We start from the raw sequence: 16,606 nt of genomic DNA, 5'->3' as shown, positions 1-16,606 counted from the left end.
GTCGCCCGCAGAAGTCATCTGCAGCCTCTGGAACTAAGAACCCAGGGGCCACTTATCGCACATGGCTGACTCTGGGCTATGGCAAAACACCAGTAAATTGTGTGTGTGTGTGTGTGTGTGTGTGTGTGTGTGTGTGTGTGTGTGTGTGTGTGTGTGTGTGTGTGGAGGGGGGGGAGGGGGTGGTGGAGCTTGCATCTGCTTGTCTATGCATCTGAGTTTATGTATGTGATAATAAAGCAGCCCTCGGCATATTGCTGAAGCTGCACGTGGTTGCGCACGTCTCATTGTCGAGCTGGCTACCCGGAATTCTTGAACACATATCTCAGCTTTCTCTCTCACGCACGCACACACACACACACACACACACACACACACACACACACACACACACAGACACACACACACACACACATTTGTTACCAATTATAAGGCTTAGGACTGAGGGACTGAAATGAATATTAATACAACCCGCACCCGTCCGTCTGAAACCTCAAAGACAAAATGAAATTACCCAAATCCACAAAAAAAGCCAGTTACATCAGCGCCAGGAGACGCTGTAAATTATGACAAGGCAGACTATCAATAACTTCTGATGGACCAAATCTAATTTGTCTACCATGAATGCAGAATCCAAGAGCCTTCAAAAACAGGAGAAAAAAAACCGTATGGTAAACCAAGGCTGACTCATCTTCCAAGCTGAAGTATCTCCAAACAAGGAACAGAAGCTCAAGCTGCCCCTGATGGTCGCTGAGCTGCGGTTGACCTCTGACCTCGCTGTGCATGAGGAGAATAGAACATCTCCCGGAATTTGTTGTATTAAGCATAAAGAAAGGTAATGGGACCTTGCATCAAGAGGCGTTCAGGTGACAGCAACAGTGTCACCACCATCAGCATTCTTCTTTGCACAATGAGAAGCACCTGCAAGAGACCCCTCAGGGTGTGAATGTAACGGTGCTGCACGTGACTGAGGGCTAAATTAATCAAAAATGTATGTGTTGACATCTTGAGAGCCAAGATGTCACATCAGAAAATCATTCAAAGTTTCCTCAAAAATATATTGTTCTAAGGTAATAAGTTATCAACCTGATCAATATAGTTACTAAAGTTTGTATCAATACATCTGCATGTGGGTCTACAGTATGCATTCAAAACAACAGTTCACCTGACAGCTCAGGTGTCAACACATCTTGAAGTCAAAGCTCTTGCAGCCACGACTGCACGGTTCAAACGTCACATGCACGTTACCTTCTTCTGCAGACTTCATCTCGGCGGCCAGAGAGGTGAGAAGCTGGACTCCCCGCTCTTTACCGGCTGTCGCTCCAAAGCCGAACTTGGAATTGACGCTCAGGCAGAAGGTGTCCTGCATTCAACCGAGCGACGCGCAACTTTTCTATCCGACTGCGAGACTGCGAAGCGGGCAACGGCCGACGACACTGTTGCGTGGAGCTGAAATCGCGAAATCACACGCCGCGAGAGAAGCGCATCATCCGGAGCGGAGCAAGTAGCGCGAACCCTGGAGCCGCCAAGCGCGGTGGAGAGAGCTAGTGTATGGGGGCGGGGGGGCTGCTGGTGGGGGGGCCGCGGGATGAGGTGAGTTTTGACTCTCTTGCAGCCCAGTGAAGCTCTTTCAAGAGTCTCCCCAGGTCGATGACGCAGCGCGGTTTTGTCAGAGGGGCCGGCTCCGGTGCTTTTAAAGCTGGAAAACACCCTCCGTCCTCCCCGTCAGCGCGCCGCCCATCCAGGGATGACGCGACCGGGCCCGATGATGTGTCTTCTGCCCCGGGATCCCATCGGTGGAGGTGGGAGGTGTGTGTGTGTGTGTGTGTGTGTGTGTGTGTGTGTGTGTGTGTGTGTGTGTGTGTGTGTGTGTGTGTGTGTGTGTGTGTGTGAGAGAGAGAGAGAGAGAGAGAGAGAGAGAGAGTTTACTCTCAAATCACAATTTTGTTTTCTTTTTACATCACCCATACATTGGCTTATAATAATCCACTGTAAAGATAATACGTGCACTACAATTCAATTCAGTTTATTTTATATAGCCCAACATCACGAATACAAATTTGCCTCGGAGGGCTTTACAATCTGTACACATAACATCCCTCACATCGGATCAGGAAAAACTCCCCCAAATAAAGATAGCAAAAACCTTTTCACAGGGAAAAAAGGGAAGAAACCTGAGAGAGAGCAACAGAGGAGGATCCCTCTCCCCGGATGGACAGAAGCAATAGATGTCATGTGACCAAAATGAATAATGTAACTGAGTTACAGCACATTCAATGAATATGACTTTATGATGAAATTAATCATATAATGAGGGGTAGGCATGGTCCATGAGCCAGATAACCACGATCCACGTCTGGAGTTCCATAGTTCTGTCCATACTTCTGTCCATAGTGTCTAATATCCAGCCTTTCCACTACAGTCACATTCAAATACTAAAATAATGTATAGAATCACAACAGATGAGAAATGCCCTATATTGCTGATTAAACATTTTTTTACGTATATCACATTTATACCATGAGTTAATTTAAAGAATACTTTGTAAACTATGTCTCTGGACATTTAATTTAAAAAAATAAGTACATCAAAACAATCACTCCATCCTGGAGCTTTCCATCGCACAGACTCCTCACTCTTCTCTCAGCAGATGGAGTTTGCCTGTAGTTGTCGCAGAGTTTTAGATGTTTAATTGTTCACTTTTGGCTCAGATGTTGACACAGAAATGGCATTTTATGATTAGATAGATAGATAAATAGATAGATAGATGCATACTTTATTTATCCCCAAGGGGTAATTAGTTTGTCACAGTAGCGAGCAACTTACATAGAAGACACAAAAAAGACAAAAAAAATATCAGGAATGTAAAATACTCAATACAAACAACAAAACAGTAGAGTGTATTCATTTAGGAAATTAAACAATAAAGAAAGTGCAAAAATGCAACATATGTGCAGTGTATATAAGTATATACAGTTACTAACTAGACAACAAACGCAGTGCAAGGGCTATTGATGTTGATGTTGAGTCAATTGATGATGATTGACATCATATATGGTTAAATGTCACCAGATGGTCCACCTGGATTATGAATGAAGCTGATGTAATACCAGCAGTGTTGTGAGTTTGCCTGCTATATAAACTTACCATAGCTCAGTGGCAGCTACTGTATATAATTAGGATACTTTTCCCCATGATTTTCAGTCGCTGACCCTGACCTGTGACTTCCCTACAGAGGAAGGGGAGGATGAGGAGGAGGAGGAGGAGGAGGAGGGGGTTTCTCCTACACCAACAGCAGAGTATCACATTGCAGTATACTTCTCCTGATATGACTATAATGTCCTTCCTCGTAAATGGTGCAGATGGTGTTATTATATCATCACTGACACTGTGCAAACATTCAGTGTGTCCCCACGGTGAAACTCAAAAAAACACCAACGGGATCGAATTTCACTTCCAAGCGCGTTTTCCTCGTGTTTGAGGCGAATACGGTTTCACAGATTCACCCCAAAAATAACTATAACCCGAACCGCGGAGCGCACAGACGTGCCGTGTTCCCCGTCTCCGCTTTCCACTACACTTTGTATCAAGTCATGTCCCTTGTGAATCCGCGCGGGCCACAAGGCCTCATGCTTTTGCCCGAGCAGAGGGAAAATACCGGGCTTCACTTTTCAGCTTGATCCCCCTTAATTGCACTCCGTTAACCATTTATCAAAGCAATGGTTGCCGTTAGAGCACTTTGTTGTGATTTTCTGGGGTCACAAACTGATCAAACTCGTGAGAAAAGTAAGGTCACAACACTTGGAGGTGTTGTCGGATATGGCTGACGCGTGTTTTTGGTCATTTAAAACAACATGGCACACATTGTATGGCTGAGCATTGATTGAGCCGCTCATCCTCGGGCTGCCAACATGCGGGGCCTTCCTTCCTCACAGGAACACGGAAGCATGTTGGCAGAACAGCGGACAGTGTGATAAATGAAGTTTTAATTTGTAATGATAATGTGTCATGATGATGCTTGATGGGGCTTTTAAAAATTAACAGAGTTGAATGCGTGTCTTTTGGCACTGAATATAGAGTCTCCATTATGTGGTAGCATGGAAATGATAATGACAAGTAAAAAAAAATAAAAAAAACTCCACATAATAAGTAGAGCAGGAGTATCACTGAGTGCTGGTAGCTGCCATGAGTGCAATTAACAATGGCTTAGACAAGCTACAATGTAATTCCTTTTGATAGGGGGCCAGATTTAAAGAGAAAAATGACTCCCGCGAGTCTGAAATGTAGCTGGCAAGCTTGAGGATGATCACACATAATCAGAAGCAGACCGGCTTTCGGGGAGGCGGGCGGGCGAGCGGGCTGTTGGGGGGCAAGCGTGAGCAGACTGCACGGTGGGGGGAAAGTAATAGTGCTGCTGTGTTTTCTTTGCCTACAGTAGCGCGCCGGCGTCAGCTGCGGCTTGGCCCGACGCGCCAAGCCAGTGAGCTCAAAGATGAAGCAGAGGCATCACATACTTTGGGAGATGAATTATGATACACAGTAGTGGTAAGGGAGGGGAGGGGGGACTGATTGGCACTGTCAGTGGGATGGGCTTACACAAGTTGTTGAACAACTTTAAAACCCTGTGGTGTGGCATGGTTCAATGGCAGTCTGAAGGCTTATCTTGATGGATTCTGTGCTACTGAGTAGAGGCCCATTAGCCGCAGTGTCCGTCAACAACAGTCAGCGCACTTCAGACCGTCTCTGCAGCGACAGACGTCAGGTCATTAAGCAGCTCATTACAGAGATGTGTGTAACCTAAAAACCTGATGCGTGCAACGCTTCTCATGATGTAAAGTAGCTTCAGCTCTTCCTCAGGATCAGTCCATGAATCTCTTTCTTGCGATTCAAGCTCTGGTTTACTACACATGAGGTAATATTTTTTATTTTTTTTATGTGAAGAACATCTATAGTGAGACTGCGTTGATTTGCCAAAATACACCCTAAAGAGTTGGACACTTCTGTACTTGCGCGAGAGGTCCAAATCGTAACTTAACGGCGGTTCAAATCCGAAGTGTCTCCTAAACAGCAGCCAGTGAGACAGCTGTGAGGTGTTTTTCCGTTTCTCTTTCCTCGTTGCAAAGTCACCACAGATGTATAAGCACGCTGTGTGCAATTTGTTAGAGGCTTCTTGATTTAATATGTGAGTTTTACACTTTAAAAACAGCTACCTCAGTCTGAATGGCCTTTTGGAGCCACCAGGTTACAAAGAGAAAGCAGCTTTTAATGAGCACACTACATAGTTTAATGCATACTATGTTTGCAAGTCACTTGCTATGTCCTTTTCTTTGACAGCAGGTGTATCTGACTTGGTTCAATCTTTGATTAGCTTTGACATTCTAATGCTGCAACATTTCTTTTGTCAGAATAGCATCTTTCTAGATATTTTGATATGAGCGTTCTTCAAATACGTGCATGAGTACTTGACAGAAAACGTGTGCTAATAGTGACTGCTTTGCTGTCTTTGAGACTCAAAAGTACTTTGATGTAAAAAAAAGTGTATTGAATTAGCTTATAAAAAATACAATATATTCCATATCTATATCTGTACATATTTTTTTTCATCAGCTCACTAATCACAATTTACAACGTGATCAGGCATGTACCAGACATGCATGTTGATTCTTGATATTGCATTTTGCATTGTTATTCACAGACATTTTCTCTCTCGTTTAGGTGAGGCTTGTAGATGAGTCCGGCAGGTGGGTTTCCAGCTCACCTGCACACGCTTTGACAGCGACGCTGGAATTCTTTTCGCCTTGCGAATCTCCGTGTGGGAGTCACGTAGTCCTGGAAGACACTGTTGCCGGAACCAACACAGAAGTGGTTTAGGTACTTTCCTGCAGGTCAAAATTAAGGCTGGTTACGAAGATGGCCGTGGCTGGAGCGAAGGCGCCGGAAGCCGGGGGATCGGAAGCCCCGAGCCCGCTTTTGGCTTCGTGGTAGGTGTGATCGCATCGCAAGATGGTCTCCAGTTTCTATTGCATTTTTTCTCTCTGTGTCTCTTTGTGAAAATCCTGAAAATAAAACATGGAACAAAAACATAAAACCTCCAAACAAGTCCGGAAAGCGTTCGCGTCCACCCTGGAAATGCACGATTTTAATTCCTCGCGCTGCTACATCTGGCCCCGTGACAGCGCACGTACTCGGCGGCCACAACATGTCTGCGGAGAGCATTAGAGGCCAATACTACGTCCTGCGCTCAGATTTACGAGCGGCTTGCTCCTCGCTCGTGTGTTCCAGAGAAGAAGATCGTTGCTCGTGTCTTGTAAACAGACGCATGCTGCTTTTACATTTGCGGCGATTGAGATGTGGCCGTTGTGTTTGGTTTCGTTCTTTTTCTCCTCATGTTCCATTCCACTCAGCAAAAGTGTTTCGTGACACACACACACACACACACACACACACGCACACACACAGATCATAATGTGCCTTAATGGAGATCAAGAGTGTCCAATGCGGGGATTACTTCGCCGCTGTTTCCTCCATGTTGTCCCCCTGCTTTCTGTTGGTGTGACGCTCTGCTGTCGAGGGACGGGAACTCTTCGCCAACTCTGCTGATGATATGATAAATGACAAGAGTACGTTTTTCAGTATGAGTCCTGGACTTAATGCCAGTTTCTATAACGTTTTTACTACCAGTGGTTTTGGCCCAGGAGTCAGGCCACATCTTGGCATGGTCAGAAACCGTTTCTTAGAACTCTTGTGTAAAAAAAAAAAAGAAATTACACGCAAAATGACGAACCAAAAGTTGACAGGTTTAAATCATCACATCCAAGACTCTTCAAGCTGTGGGCTTAGTCTTGTCGTATTTTGTTTGTCTAGACACCGGGAATGCTGCCATTTGGGAATAAAAAGAAAAGAAGTAGATATCAATATGGACATGGACACTAACGAGACGCCTAAACCAAGAGACGTAGAGCTAACTCTGGGTGAATCCCTGCGATACATAAAATTCAAGGCTGCAAACCCGAGCTCTTCCCTCAAAGCTGCACAGTTAATCCCCTCCTTTTACAACATATAATTCACGTTTGACATATCCGGAGAAATGTGCAAGACTGGCATCTTGAGTTCCCTACCCAGTTATTATCTATACATTTTTTTAAATTTTCTTTTGCTCTATGAGCAATAACTTGAACCAGGCAGCTTGTAATAGCTGTAAACACTCATTTGTGTTGATACAAGTTTTTGCTGCGCGGCGGCCTTGAACCCTGCAGGCGTCGGTGGCTGCCGCTGCAGCTACAGACGTGGTTGCCCTCTCATCCCCTTTTTTTGATCGCGGCCTAATGCGAGCGGGCGACGGTGTCTGCGGTTTAATGAAGCCAGTTGTGAATGGCTGCGGTCGGGTCCGTCCTCACAGCCAGTGGTATACGCTGCTCACCACTTCCCCTTTTCCCTTTTGTTAGCATTCAGGCGCGTGGAGGCGCATACTTGAGCGCTCACAATGGAGAACTGCTCGAAGCTATCTTAGGCATGTCTGGACACTGCTGTATGTTTAGCTGCCGAGATTCCTCTTCTGAACAGGAAGTAGCGTACGTGTCTGGCCGGCGGACCGAAGGAGCGGGGCCGTCACCGTCACACGGACATTGACTAAGATTCTGAGCTGGCAGAAAATAGGGAAGCAGCGGTGTGAGTCTGCCGCTTTGTCATGGTTGTTTACATGCTGTACTTTAGATCTTTTTGTCCAACACGTGGCCGGCGTCTGGTCCCTTTGTTGCAGATTATTTTTATTTTTTTATAAATTATAACATTTAAAGCTATTGCTACACACTTCCAGTTGATATCCTGCGACTGCGCTCGATCATAAAGTAAATTCAAGAAGCGATATACCTTTTTTTTTTAAGAATTCCAGGGGAACACATTGTAAATCCAGAATGCAGATACAACACAAGCGAGCAGCGACTACAAGAGAAAACAAAATCATAAAAGTATGATAATGCTCTATTGTTTGTTATTGTCTAGATTAAATACAGCCCCGCAGGGTTGAAATGTGCACGTTGTTTTTTTAACTAATGACCCTTTATTGCACCCTGTCAGAGCTGTTTTCTCTCTGACTCTGGCTTTTGCTGACGTGTGAGATGCGATAACAGCTCCACCATGGGCACTGTATCTTACCCACATGTGTAGCTAATTCAAAACTTGTGGCCAATAACGGCTTCTATAGGTCAAAGACGTACGGCCTATGAGACAATTTTCCGACATCACTTCTAACGCAGATAATTACTCAGGCAAGACATCTGAGGAGGGCCATATTGTCAGTTTCAAACAAAACAGTGTGATATAACCTCTCCACCTCACCCCTCCCCTCTCCACTAAAATGTCTATCCATTCAGTTTTGTTGCAATCCATGTAATGGTTATGGGATTATGAGGGCGGATGGTTTCATTTTTCTAGCCTATGACTGTAACATCCAGGTCCATTACGGTGATTTAAACCCAAGCATATATGCCAAGGCCATTTTTACTGCAGTGCTCTCTAGCGTGGCTGCTCCACATTAAAACACATTCACGTAGTCCAAGCACAGTCTGGTTATGCGCAAGGGGTCACTCACAAATCGGAGCTCAATCTCCCGGTGTCTTTAATCATTTTGTCGACGAAATATAGAGAGGTGATTTGTCAGTTTCCATCGCTGGTTTACCTGATGACAACATGACAGGAGGTTTAGTAATGTATATTTTATTTCAAGAAAGAAAAAAAGATCCAGGCACACTACATTCCACATGTACTGTTCCACATGCATTAACTGGTGAGGGTTCATGCACACCCTCTGCTGCTTCCCAATTCAATGACATCACTGTTTGGACATCAATCTGATACCGTGACTCAAAGAAACATTTCAGGTAAAAGTTTGACATTTTGCTCATTGGCTTTCCTGCTGAGAGTGAGATGATAAGGTTGATGCCACTCTTGTTTCTTTAGATTCTGAAACTTGAGCCAGGAGGCAGTTAGCTTAGCTTAGCTTAGCATGAAGACTGGAACTAGCGGGAAGCAGCGGGAAACAGCTCGCTACCTCCAAGAAATCTGCCTCAAGCAAACTAATTACCATGTTGAACGTTGATACTTTAATCCGCACAAAGCCCAAAGTGAAACGGTCTTTTCAATGGTTGCCTTTGCAACCTTACAGTAACAAGACTTCAGGTAGTCACTGCTCCCGGCCAAGAAATAGTGAAACTTTTTCACTTTGGTTTTAGTAAAAGAAATAATAATAATAGTTGTAAGTTAACAGTCCCCTTGCTCCAGCTTCATAACAGGGTAGATATTAAAATGGTAACAAACATCTCACCTCCACAAGTAACGTCATTTCATCCTCACTCTGGTCATATGACTTCCTTAATAACCAGTAAAATCGTGCATGGTAGAAGTAGCAGCCAGGTTTACTTCACATCTGTCTCTGGAGCCATCAGTGTGTACTACATTATGTTCCCCCATAATACTTTTTCACATGTCACTGTTATGAGTACTTCTACCTAGATGCTGTGGCCGTATGTCTACGGCATTAAAAAAAAATGATATTTTCCATCATTATTGACCTGATTGGCATGGCATTCGCTGCATGCACTGAATATCCCAAGAGGAGGGCAAAAAAAGTCAGTCATGGAGTCAGTTTTGTGACTCCATGACCTTTCTTTTACTGGCATCATATCAAGCCAACCTTTTTCAATTCATGTCTCCTGAGTCTTAGGTCATAAAATGCACAATATTTGCAGTGTGCTTTCCTGCTCCCAACAGGAGGGAACCTATTGATTCTGGCGGCCAACAGGCCAAGCTTTGGCCCCTCTGAAGCGGGTTACGGAGTCGTCTATACATCGCAGCCCCGACTGTGAAAGTAACAGCTAGCTGGGTTGATCTTGAGGCCTTGTTGGAGCCCTCTGCCTCTCACTGCAGCAACTACCTTGTTTCTCCTCCGGACCGTCCACGTGTTTGTTTCACATGTCAGAGGAACAGCTTGCCAGACAGGTAGGACACTTGTGCAGCACCAGATTTACAGTAGAGGGACGAGTTGGTACAAGACCCCATCCATCAGCTGCATTCTTTACCACTTTAGTTCAAGTTTGACACCAGAAATATATAGTTCGTGGAAAAGGGTGACAGCGGATTGGCAGGAGGAAGATATCAATTAAACTTAGTGTCCTTCAATGCTGCTGCAGAGATGATTTGCAGGGCCTTTCTTGTACAGTCCCAAGAAAAAAACACACGAGGCAGGCTGTTACTGGGATTCTATGACCTGTCCTTGGAGTTGGTATTGACATGTCATAAAAAGATTAAAAATAGCTCCACCCTGGCTTACAGTGCTGCAGCGAGTCACACTCTGATCGTCTGACAGGGGTTCTGACTGAGGAGCCGAGGAAAATAACCCCTGCATTTTTTCTGGAGGGGTCAAATGAAGGACCAAACCCTGTCTCCTTCCTCTTTTTTTCTCCCCTCTTCCTGTCTCTATACCATGCCTTCCTTTTTCACGGCTCCTCTGATGGGATCCCCTCTTCTATTTCCTGCTGTTTGTGTTGAGGTGCTTGGAAGCCATGGCAGCTTTCCAGTTGGGCGGGAGGACATTTTTGTTTTACTGGTGTGACTGGGGGTGGAGGTTGAGAGGTTACGAGGTCAGCGCATGGGTGGTACGCGTTAAAGTTTGTATGTTGGCATTTTGATATATGGACAAAAGTAATGATGTGTTCCACTAAACTAGTTTGTCCCCCTCTTTGACCTTAAAATAATGTGAAAATCGAACTTGATTCAACTTAGACAATAAAGGAATTTGTACAAATTATAACTTTAAATGTTTGTTTATATTGGTGGTTGCTATTATCAGCTGTTCCTACTTTATCAAGCTTTCATGTGACTCAACATCACTGCCTTTACTTGTATTTAAAGTTACAACAAATATTCTACTGACCAAAAGAAAAATTAATTGTATGTGTGTCTGTGTCCCATAGGTGTCAAACTCAAGGCCTGCGGGCCGAATCTGGCCCTCCGCCTCAATTTATTGGCGACAGCTTGAAAGGCATATGATCGTTTTATAGTGATTTTATTGAAAAAGATCGACAAATAATCCCAAAATGTCCAAGAAGAGAAAGATCGATGCAGAGGGAAGGCCATTTAAAGAAGATGGGAAAGTGAATATACATGTTTGTGCTTCAAGAAGACAAACTGTTACTTTATATTTTTATATTTATATAAATGGATGTACAATATTTTTACACTTGAATAAACAATAATCAAATGCAAAGACAGTTATTTAACAAAATGTTAGGGAGTAGTTTATACAGTTTCAGTTACATCCAGCCCTTTGAGCGCAACCATAATGCTGATGTGGCCCAGGGGGAAAATTAGTTTGAAACCCCTGCTGTAACCCATAATAATAATAAAAAAGAAGTGAATCCACCACAGCACTTACCATACGCAATTGAAATTGTTATGATGTTAAGAACTTATAAAAACAATTAATTTGTTGGAGTACAAATAACTACATGTCCCATGAAATTTACCACCACAGCAGCACAGGTGGTTGTGCCATCATAACTTGGTTTCGTCGATATCCATCAAATCTTTTAATGCTCTCCGATTTTTTCGTGACCTAAAGATCACCATTGCTCTCCGACACGATTGTGAAACTACTGCAAAGTGACCACACAGTGCAAAACCGCCGCCCAATGTCTGACTTCCTTCAAGCTCCTCTAAGGCAGTGTTTTTATGGGATGGCCTCTGAGCGAGGCGAACAGTCTTGGAAAGGGAGAAGTGAGCAGAGGGGTATTCAGTTATTGAATAAACAAAATACAAATAAGGTGTTTTCTAACATCCTTATCCAAAGACATGGAGACACCATCAGGCTGTGCAGGGCAGGGTTTTTAGTTATTTGTGTTTTTGCAAATGTAAATCAGATTTTTGGGATAGAAAACGGACATTATCCATCAACTTCGGCAACCTAAAAAGTCATAATATTTCCCTTTTAATGTTTTTGCAGACTGCTGCATTACCCCAGAGTGCCATAGAGACAAACAATTAGTTCAGGTTTAACCCAGAAATCCCAATTTCACGTTAATATATTTGTTTTCCCCAGTCACCTCTTATATCCCCTGCAACAATAATCACTACAGACATGATCAGTTATTCTGCTTGATTGCGTAGTGCTAATACTGGACAAGTAATACTCCTTCTCTGTTCAACATGTGCACACAGAGACGACAGACACAAACCCTTTTTAAAGAATGTTGTGATTCACACTGTGTTATTAGTCAACCCTCTCCTTTGATTCATCCCCATCTGGCAGTGATACGGCCGGAGCGAGGATGCATCACATGAGGAGTAAACCACAGAGTGTGACGCTCCAGCGCTGGACCGCTCTGCTGAGGCTGCCGTTGCTCACACCACCTGTGCCGGGGAAGCACTGATAGATGTCAGGTTCACACCAGACTTAATCTGCTTTTCAAGGCCTTCTTTTACGAGGTTTAACAGCAACCACACATGCGTTTAAAAGCATGTGTTCAACGTGGCCGACACACACACACACACACACACACACACACACACACGGACCAAACGAGAATGACTTCACGAGTGAATTCCACAAACTCACATATGCATGCACACGTCAACCCGAGAGGAGGAACTGTTTTCCTTTTCTCGGCAGTCCATTTTACGCCATTAAAAGCACTGTTGAGATGAAACCAGACATAATAAAGTGCTGCTCCGCAGGGAGAGAACATGCTGCCCTGCTGTGGATCCATCTCAAGTCATTCCCCTTCAGCCCAGCAGCCTTAAGCGGCTCCCCAGTCTCTGGAAAGCTGATCTGGCGGTGTGTTTTTCACTTGAATCCGTCAGCGGGTGTTCCTGACCTCAGACAGTGATCCCAATCAGGAGGAATACCCTGATGCTGCAGTTTGGACCCTTCTGCGCTGAAACCAAATAGCATAATCGCATAATGAGGGATCCCTCTCCGGGAAACACACTCAAGTAGGAAAACTGGCTACTGCTCCATGCTGATATCGTGCATGGTTTATTTAAAAAAAAGGACAATTTCAGTAAGTAATAGTCTCAATTTACAAATTACCATTTTGTATTCAGCAACTGTTGGGATCTGGTGTTCATTCTTTCTCCGTACCTCAGTTGTGACTGCCAATGCTTCGGTCCTATTTGCTGCCCGCAGCACAGATCAGCGTTTTCAGTTTAAACAAAGACATATTTTCTTGCAGAGTGACTCGGAAACGTGATGAATCATGAATTCCAATTCTCCTCCGACGGGTAAACACTGCGGCGGTGCGGTGCGGATGTTGATTAATTAATAAAACATTCGAGGGGGGAAGATATGAGATGGATGGTGCGCACTTCTGAACATTCAGACAATAAACAGGATGCTCTCCTCCTGTCCTCCTGTAGCGATTAGGCGAGTGTATCCAGGATTAGCCTCAGCCGCGCTGACTTTCAATGGGCAGGGCGGGATTGCGTGCCCACCTGCCGGGCGCTGGGCGTTTTTTATTGACACGACGGCCAGAAGTTGTGTGCTGTAGTGCAGGTTACTCCGTGTTTTCTAACAGGGCATGGCTGCAGTTGAAGTCACCTGTGTGTACACAGAGATCGCTAGTTATACAGCGTGACGCTTGTTTTATTCATCCAGAGCATCAGTTGGGATGTACAGTTTACTCTGAGGAAGTTAGTTTTTGTGCTCTGGTGGATTAATCAGTCCTGCGTTCGGCACCACATTAACCGGAGCCAATGGTGTAATGTATACTCACTGTGTAGTGGACCTACATGTATGGTGGATTCTGGGATTATGACGCATCCTCCGCCCCTCCCCCGTAGTGAACATACTGAGATTGCGACAGCCTGCGTGCCTTCATGGTTTGCTAGCTTGTGAGCTCTGGCAGCAGGAGGCAGTGTTACTTAGCAGCTCCCATGTGTCACGACCTCGCCGCTATCTACGTGACTGCTATGGCTTCTGGGAAAGCGTCTGCGGGGCCCATCATCATGCTCCGGTAAAAGGAGCTCACAGGCCGGGACGCTGCCAAAAAGAAGAAGAAAAAAAATACAAAATGCACGATTGACTGTGGACGTAGAAAGTTATACATATCGTAGAAAGGTTTGCTACCAAATATAATGGCTGTCTCTTCTCTTTCAACTGTGGCTGCACATGTAAATACATCTGGACAATATAATTTCACACATCGTCACTTTCTCACACACACACACACACACACACACACACACAAATACACCCTGCCGACCCCTAACCCGTTCCCTCCGTAAGAAAATAAAGCCCAGGTCTTGTCAGAGGGAATCCCTGCTACCCCAGCTGAGAATACACACCCCGTACTGGTCCCTCCGCCATAATTCTCCTCCAACAGTCTAAAACCGCCCTGACCCGTCGTCTACAGTGACTCAATGCCTCGGCTTCCCGCACTTCCCAGAAAGCCTTGCCAGGCCATGAGTACGGAGACCTCCAGACGCATGAGATTTCCCAATTTTGCCCTCAATTGCTCCCCCATCGGAACACATGAGTAGTGGGTCTGAGCTGTGTATGTGTGTGTGTGTGTGTGTGTTGTGGTGTCTGCGTGTTGGTGCGTGTGTCCGCTTCTTGTGAGCTCCAAGATCCTTAAGGTGGAAAATTTGCCCTAAAAGTATTTACATATCATCATATGAACCAGATCTGCGTCCTCGCTTCACATTAGTGCTGATTGGCTGCCATGCTGTCTTTTTTTCTTCTTCTTCTTCATTTTTTCATTTTTTTAAAGCAACCAGACGGTTACGAAACTAACGGAGCAAATAGGTTATTATGTCTCAGTTATGGTTCCATGATGTGGTTTCGGAGAGATACGTCTCCTAAAATTCTCATGTCGATCGCGGGGAGTTCCTCCCGGGTCCGCCAGTGTAGGCGAACCAGAAAGGAGCACTTCACTTTAAAAGGAGCAACATATGACATTCAGAGCATTATTGTAGCAGCAAACAACTACATGTACAGATATTGTGGAGTCTTTCTCCATGTGTGTGTGTTGTGTTTTCAGATTGCTGTGATTCACTCAGATTTTGGAGCACTCACTGGATGTCTGTACACGCTGCAGGTGGAGCTGGAAGCAATTTTGGAAATCTTCACAGAGACTTGTTTACTTGTCAGTGAAGGAGAATCTCTGCATCGGTTCACAGAGTATAGGTTCAAAGCTCACATCGATGGGGCTGTGTAAGTTTATATTACTCTTCTGCCCCCACACCTCGACTAATTTTATATTGACTGATGCCTTGCCTTTTTTTCTTTTTTTAAAGGAACACAGGATTATAGAAAGACAAGCCCTGATACAATCAGACATAACTGACTTCATGGTTATTCTTGATACTTCATCCCAAGAAGACGGCACCTGGACACCACCATATATATTACATATATATATTTCTTTATTTTTCAGCTTGATTTTGTTCCAGATTTAGCTGTCAAAGGTGAACTGCTCCGGTATTAATCTGGCCAAACGTGACACTTAAAGGGTTGTACCGCACAAAGACATCCACCTCATCACTGCGCTCAGAATGTTTCAGGAACGTTTTAGAATCGTTGCTTTCATACAGATATGCAGCTCACCTGCCATCACAGTCTTTACCGTCAGAGTAGTATGGAATATGAATAATTTAGAGGAGCTGTCACTTAATAGATTGCGCGCCGTGGCAAATGCACTGACTGAGCGGATCGGACTGCGATTGAGCGTGACGAATTTAAGTTGCCAGTCTTCAGGTAGTTGGTTTGAGTTAATGCATCATGGCCTTTACATTACAGAGGGCGTGTCGGGGGCCACGCTGTGGGAATCTGCAGAGTCTCTCTTTTCTCTCCCAGCATGGACTGCCAGCGGTGGCAAGAGTCCATGTGTCGCCGCTGCCATCTGCTGGCTCGCTGAGGCACTACAGTCTCTTTACTTTGCAAGCCTCTTTGTGCCATAAAATAAATCGGTGAAATAAAAAGCAAAATAACCAAACAAACTAAATAACGAATAAATACTAAGAATAAAAAGACACTGAGAAAACATACTTAATGTTTTTCAAGAAAATAGCTCCCTCATATATAACTAATAACTAATCTGTGAGAGCAATACTTCACAGAACATATACATCAGGTATGTTTGAGTCGGAATATTGAACAATATAGTCACAATACTATGTCTATCTGTACAACAAAACCATCAGACTGATGGTTTTGTTGTACAGTATTATTACTGCACATTCTTTATTATCAGTCCCTATAGGAATATTAGATTATGTGATATTATTAAAGGTTGAGGGTAAAACTAAGATGACTTTGATATAGTCTGCCTGAAAAATGTATATATTCATGAAAGAGGATTTACAGTATAAGAAAGGATGGATGACTATCTACTTATGAAACTTTGCCCCATCTGGTGGAGGACGCCAGTTATTACCGGGCACTTTCATATTACCAAATGGTGAATGTAGTTTGAAGTAGCGTCACCAAGCATTTGTTGACAAAAGATAACAAAAATGTTCCCGTGTGAAGGGGAGACAGTCCAGGCAAAAACGTTGTTTAGATGCACTGTCAATTTAGAGATTGACAGGTCTTCTTTCTAGTGGAAAGAAAACATAC

General features: G+C 44.2%; 1 protein-coding gene across 1 annotated transcript in view; it reads right to left on the bottom strand.

Moving 5' to 3' along the window:
- The window catches only part of LOC306745114 (nuclear factor of activated T-cells, cytoplasmic 1-like), a gene marked incomplete at both ends in the record, with an annotated part of 56,638 nt that extends 55,272 nt beyond the window's left edge, over positions 1-1,366 (bottom strand). Inside the window, one exon of the mRNA XM_079227850.1 lies at positions 1,246-1,366. Coding sequence (XP_079083976.1) covers positions 1,246-1,366 — 121 coding nt within the window. The remainder of the gene's footprint in view (positions 1-1,245) is intronic.
- Between the last annotated feature and the right edge of the window lie 15,240 nt (positions 1,367-16,606).

Source organism: Taurulus bubalis (genome assembly GCF_910589615.1).
Source record: "Taurulus bubalis genome assembly, chromosome: 12".
Classification (NCBI taxonomy): Eukaryota; Metazoa; Chordata; class Actinopteri; order Perciformes; family Cottidae; genus Taurulus; species Taurulus bubalis.
The sequence above is the reverse complement of the archived record's forward strand: the minus strand, read 5'-3'. Positions and strand labels throughout refer to the sequence as shown.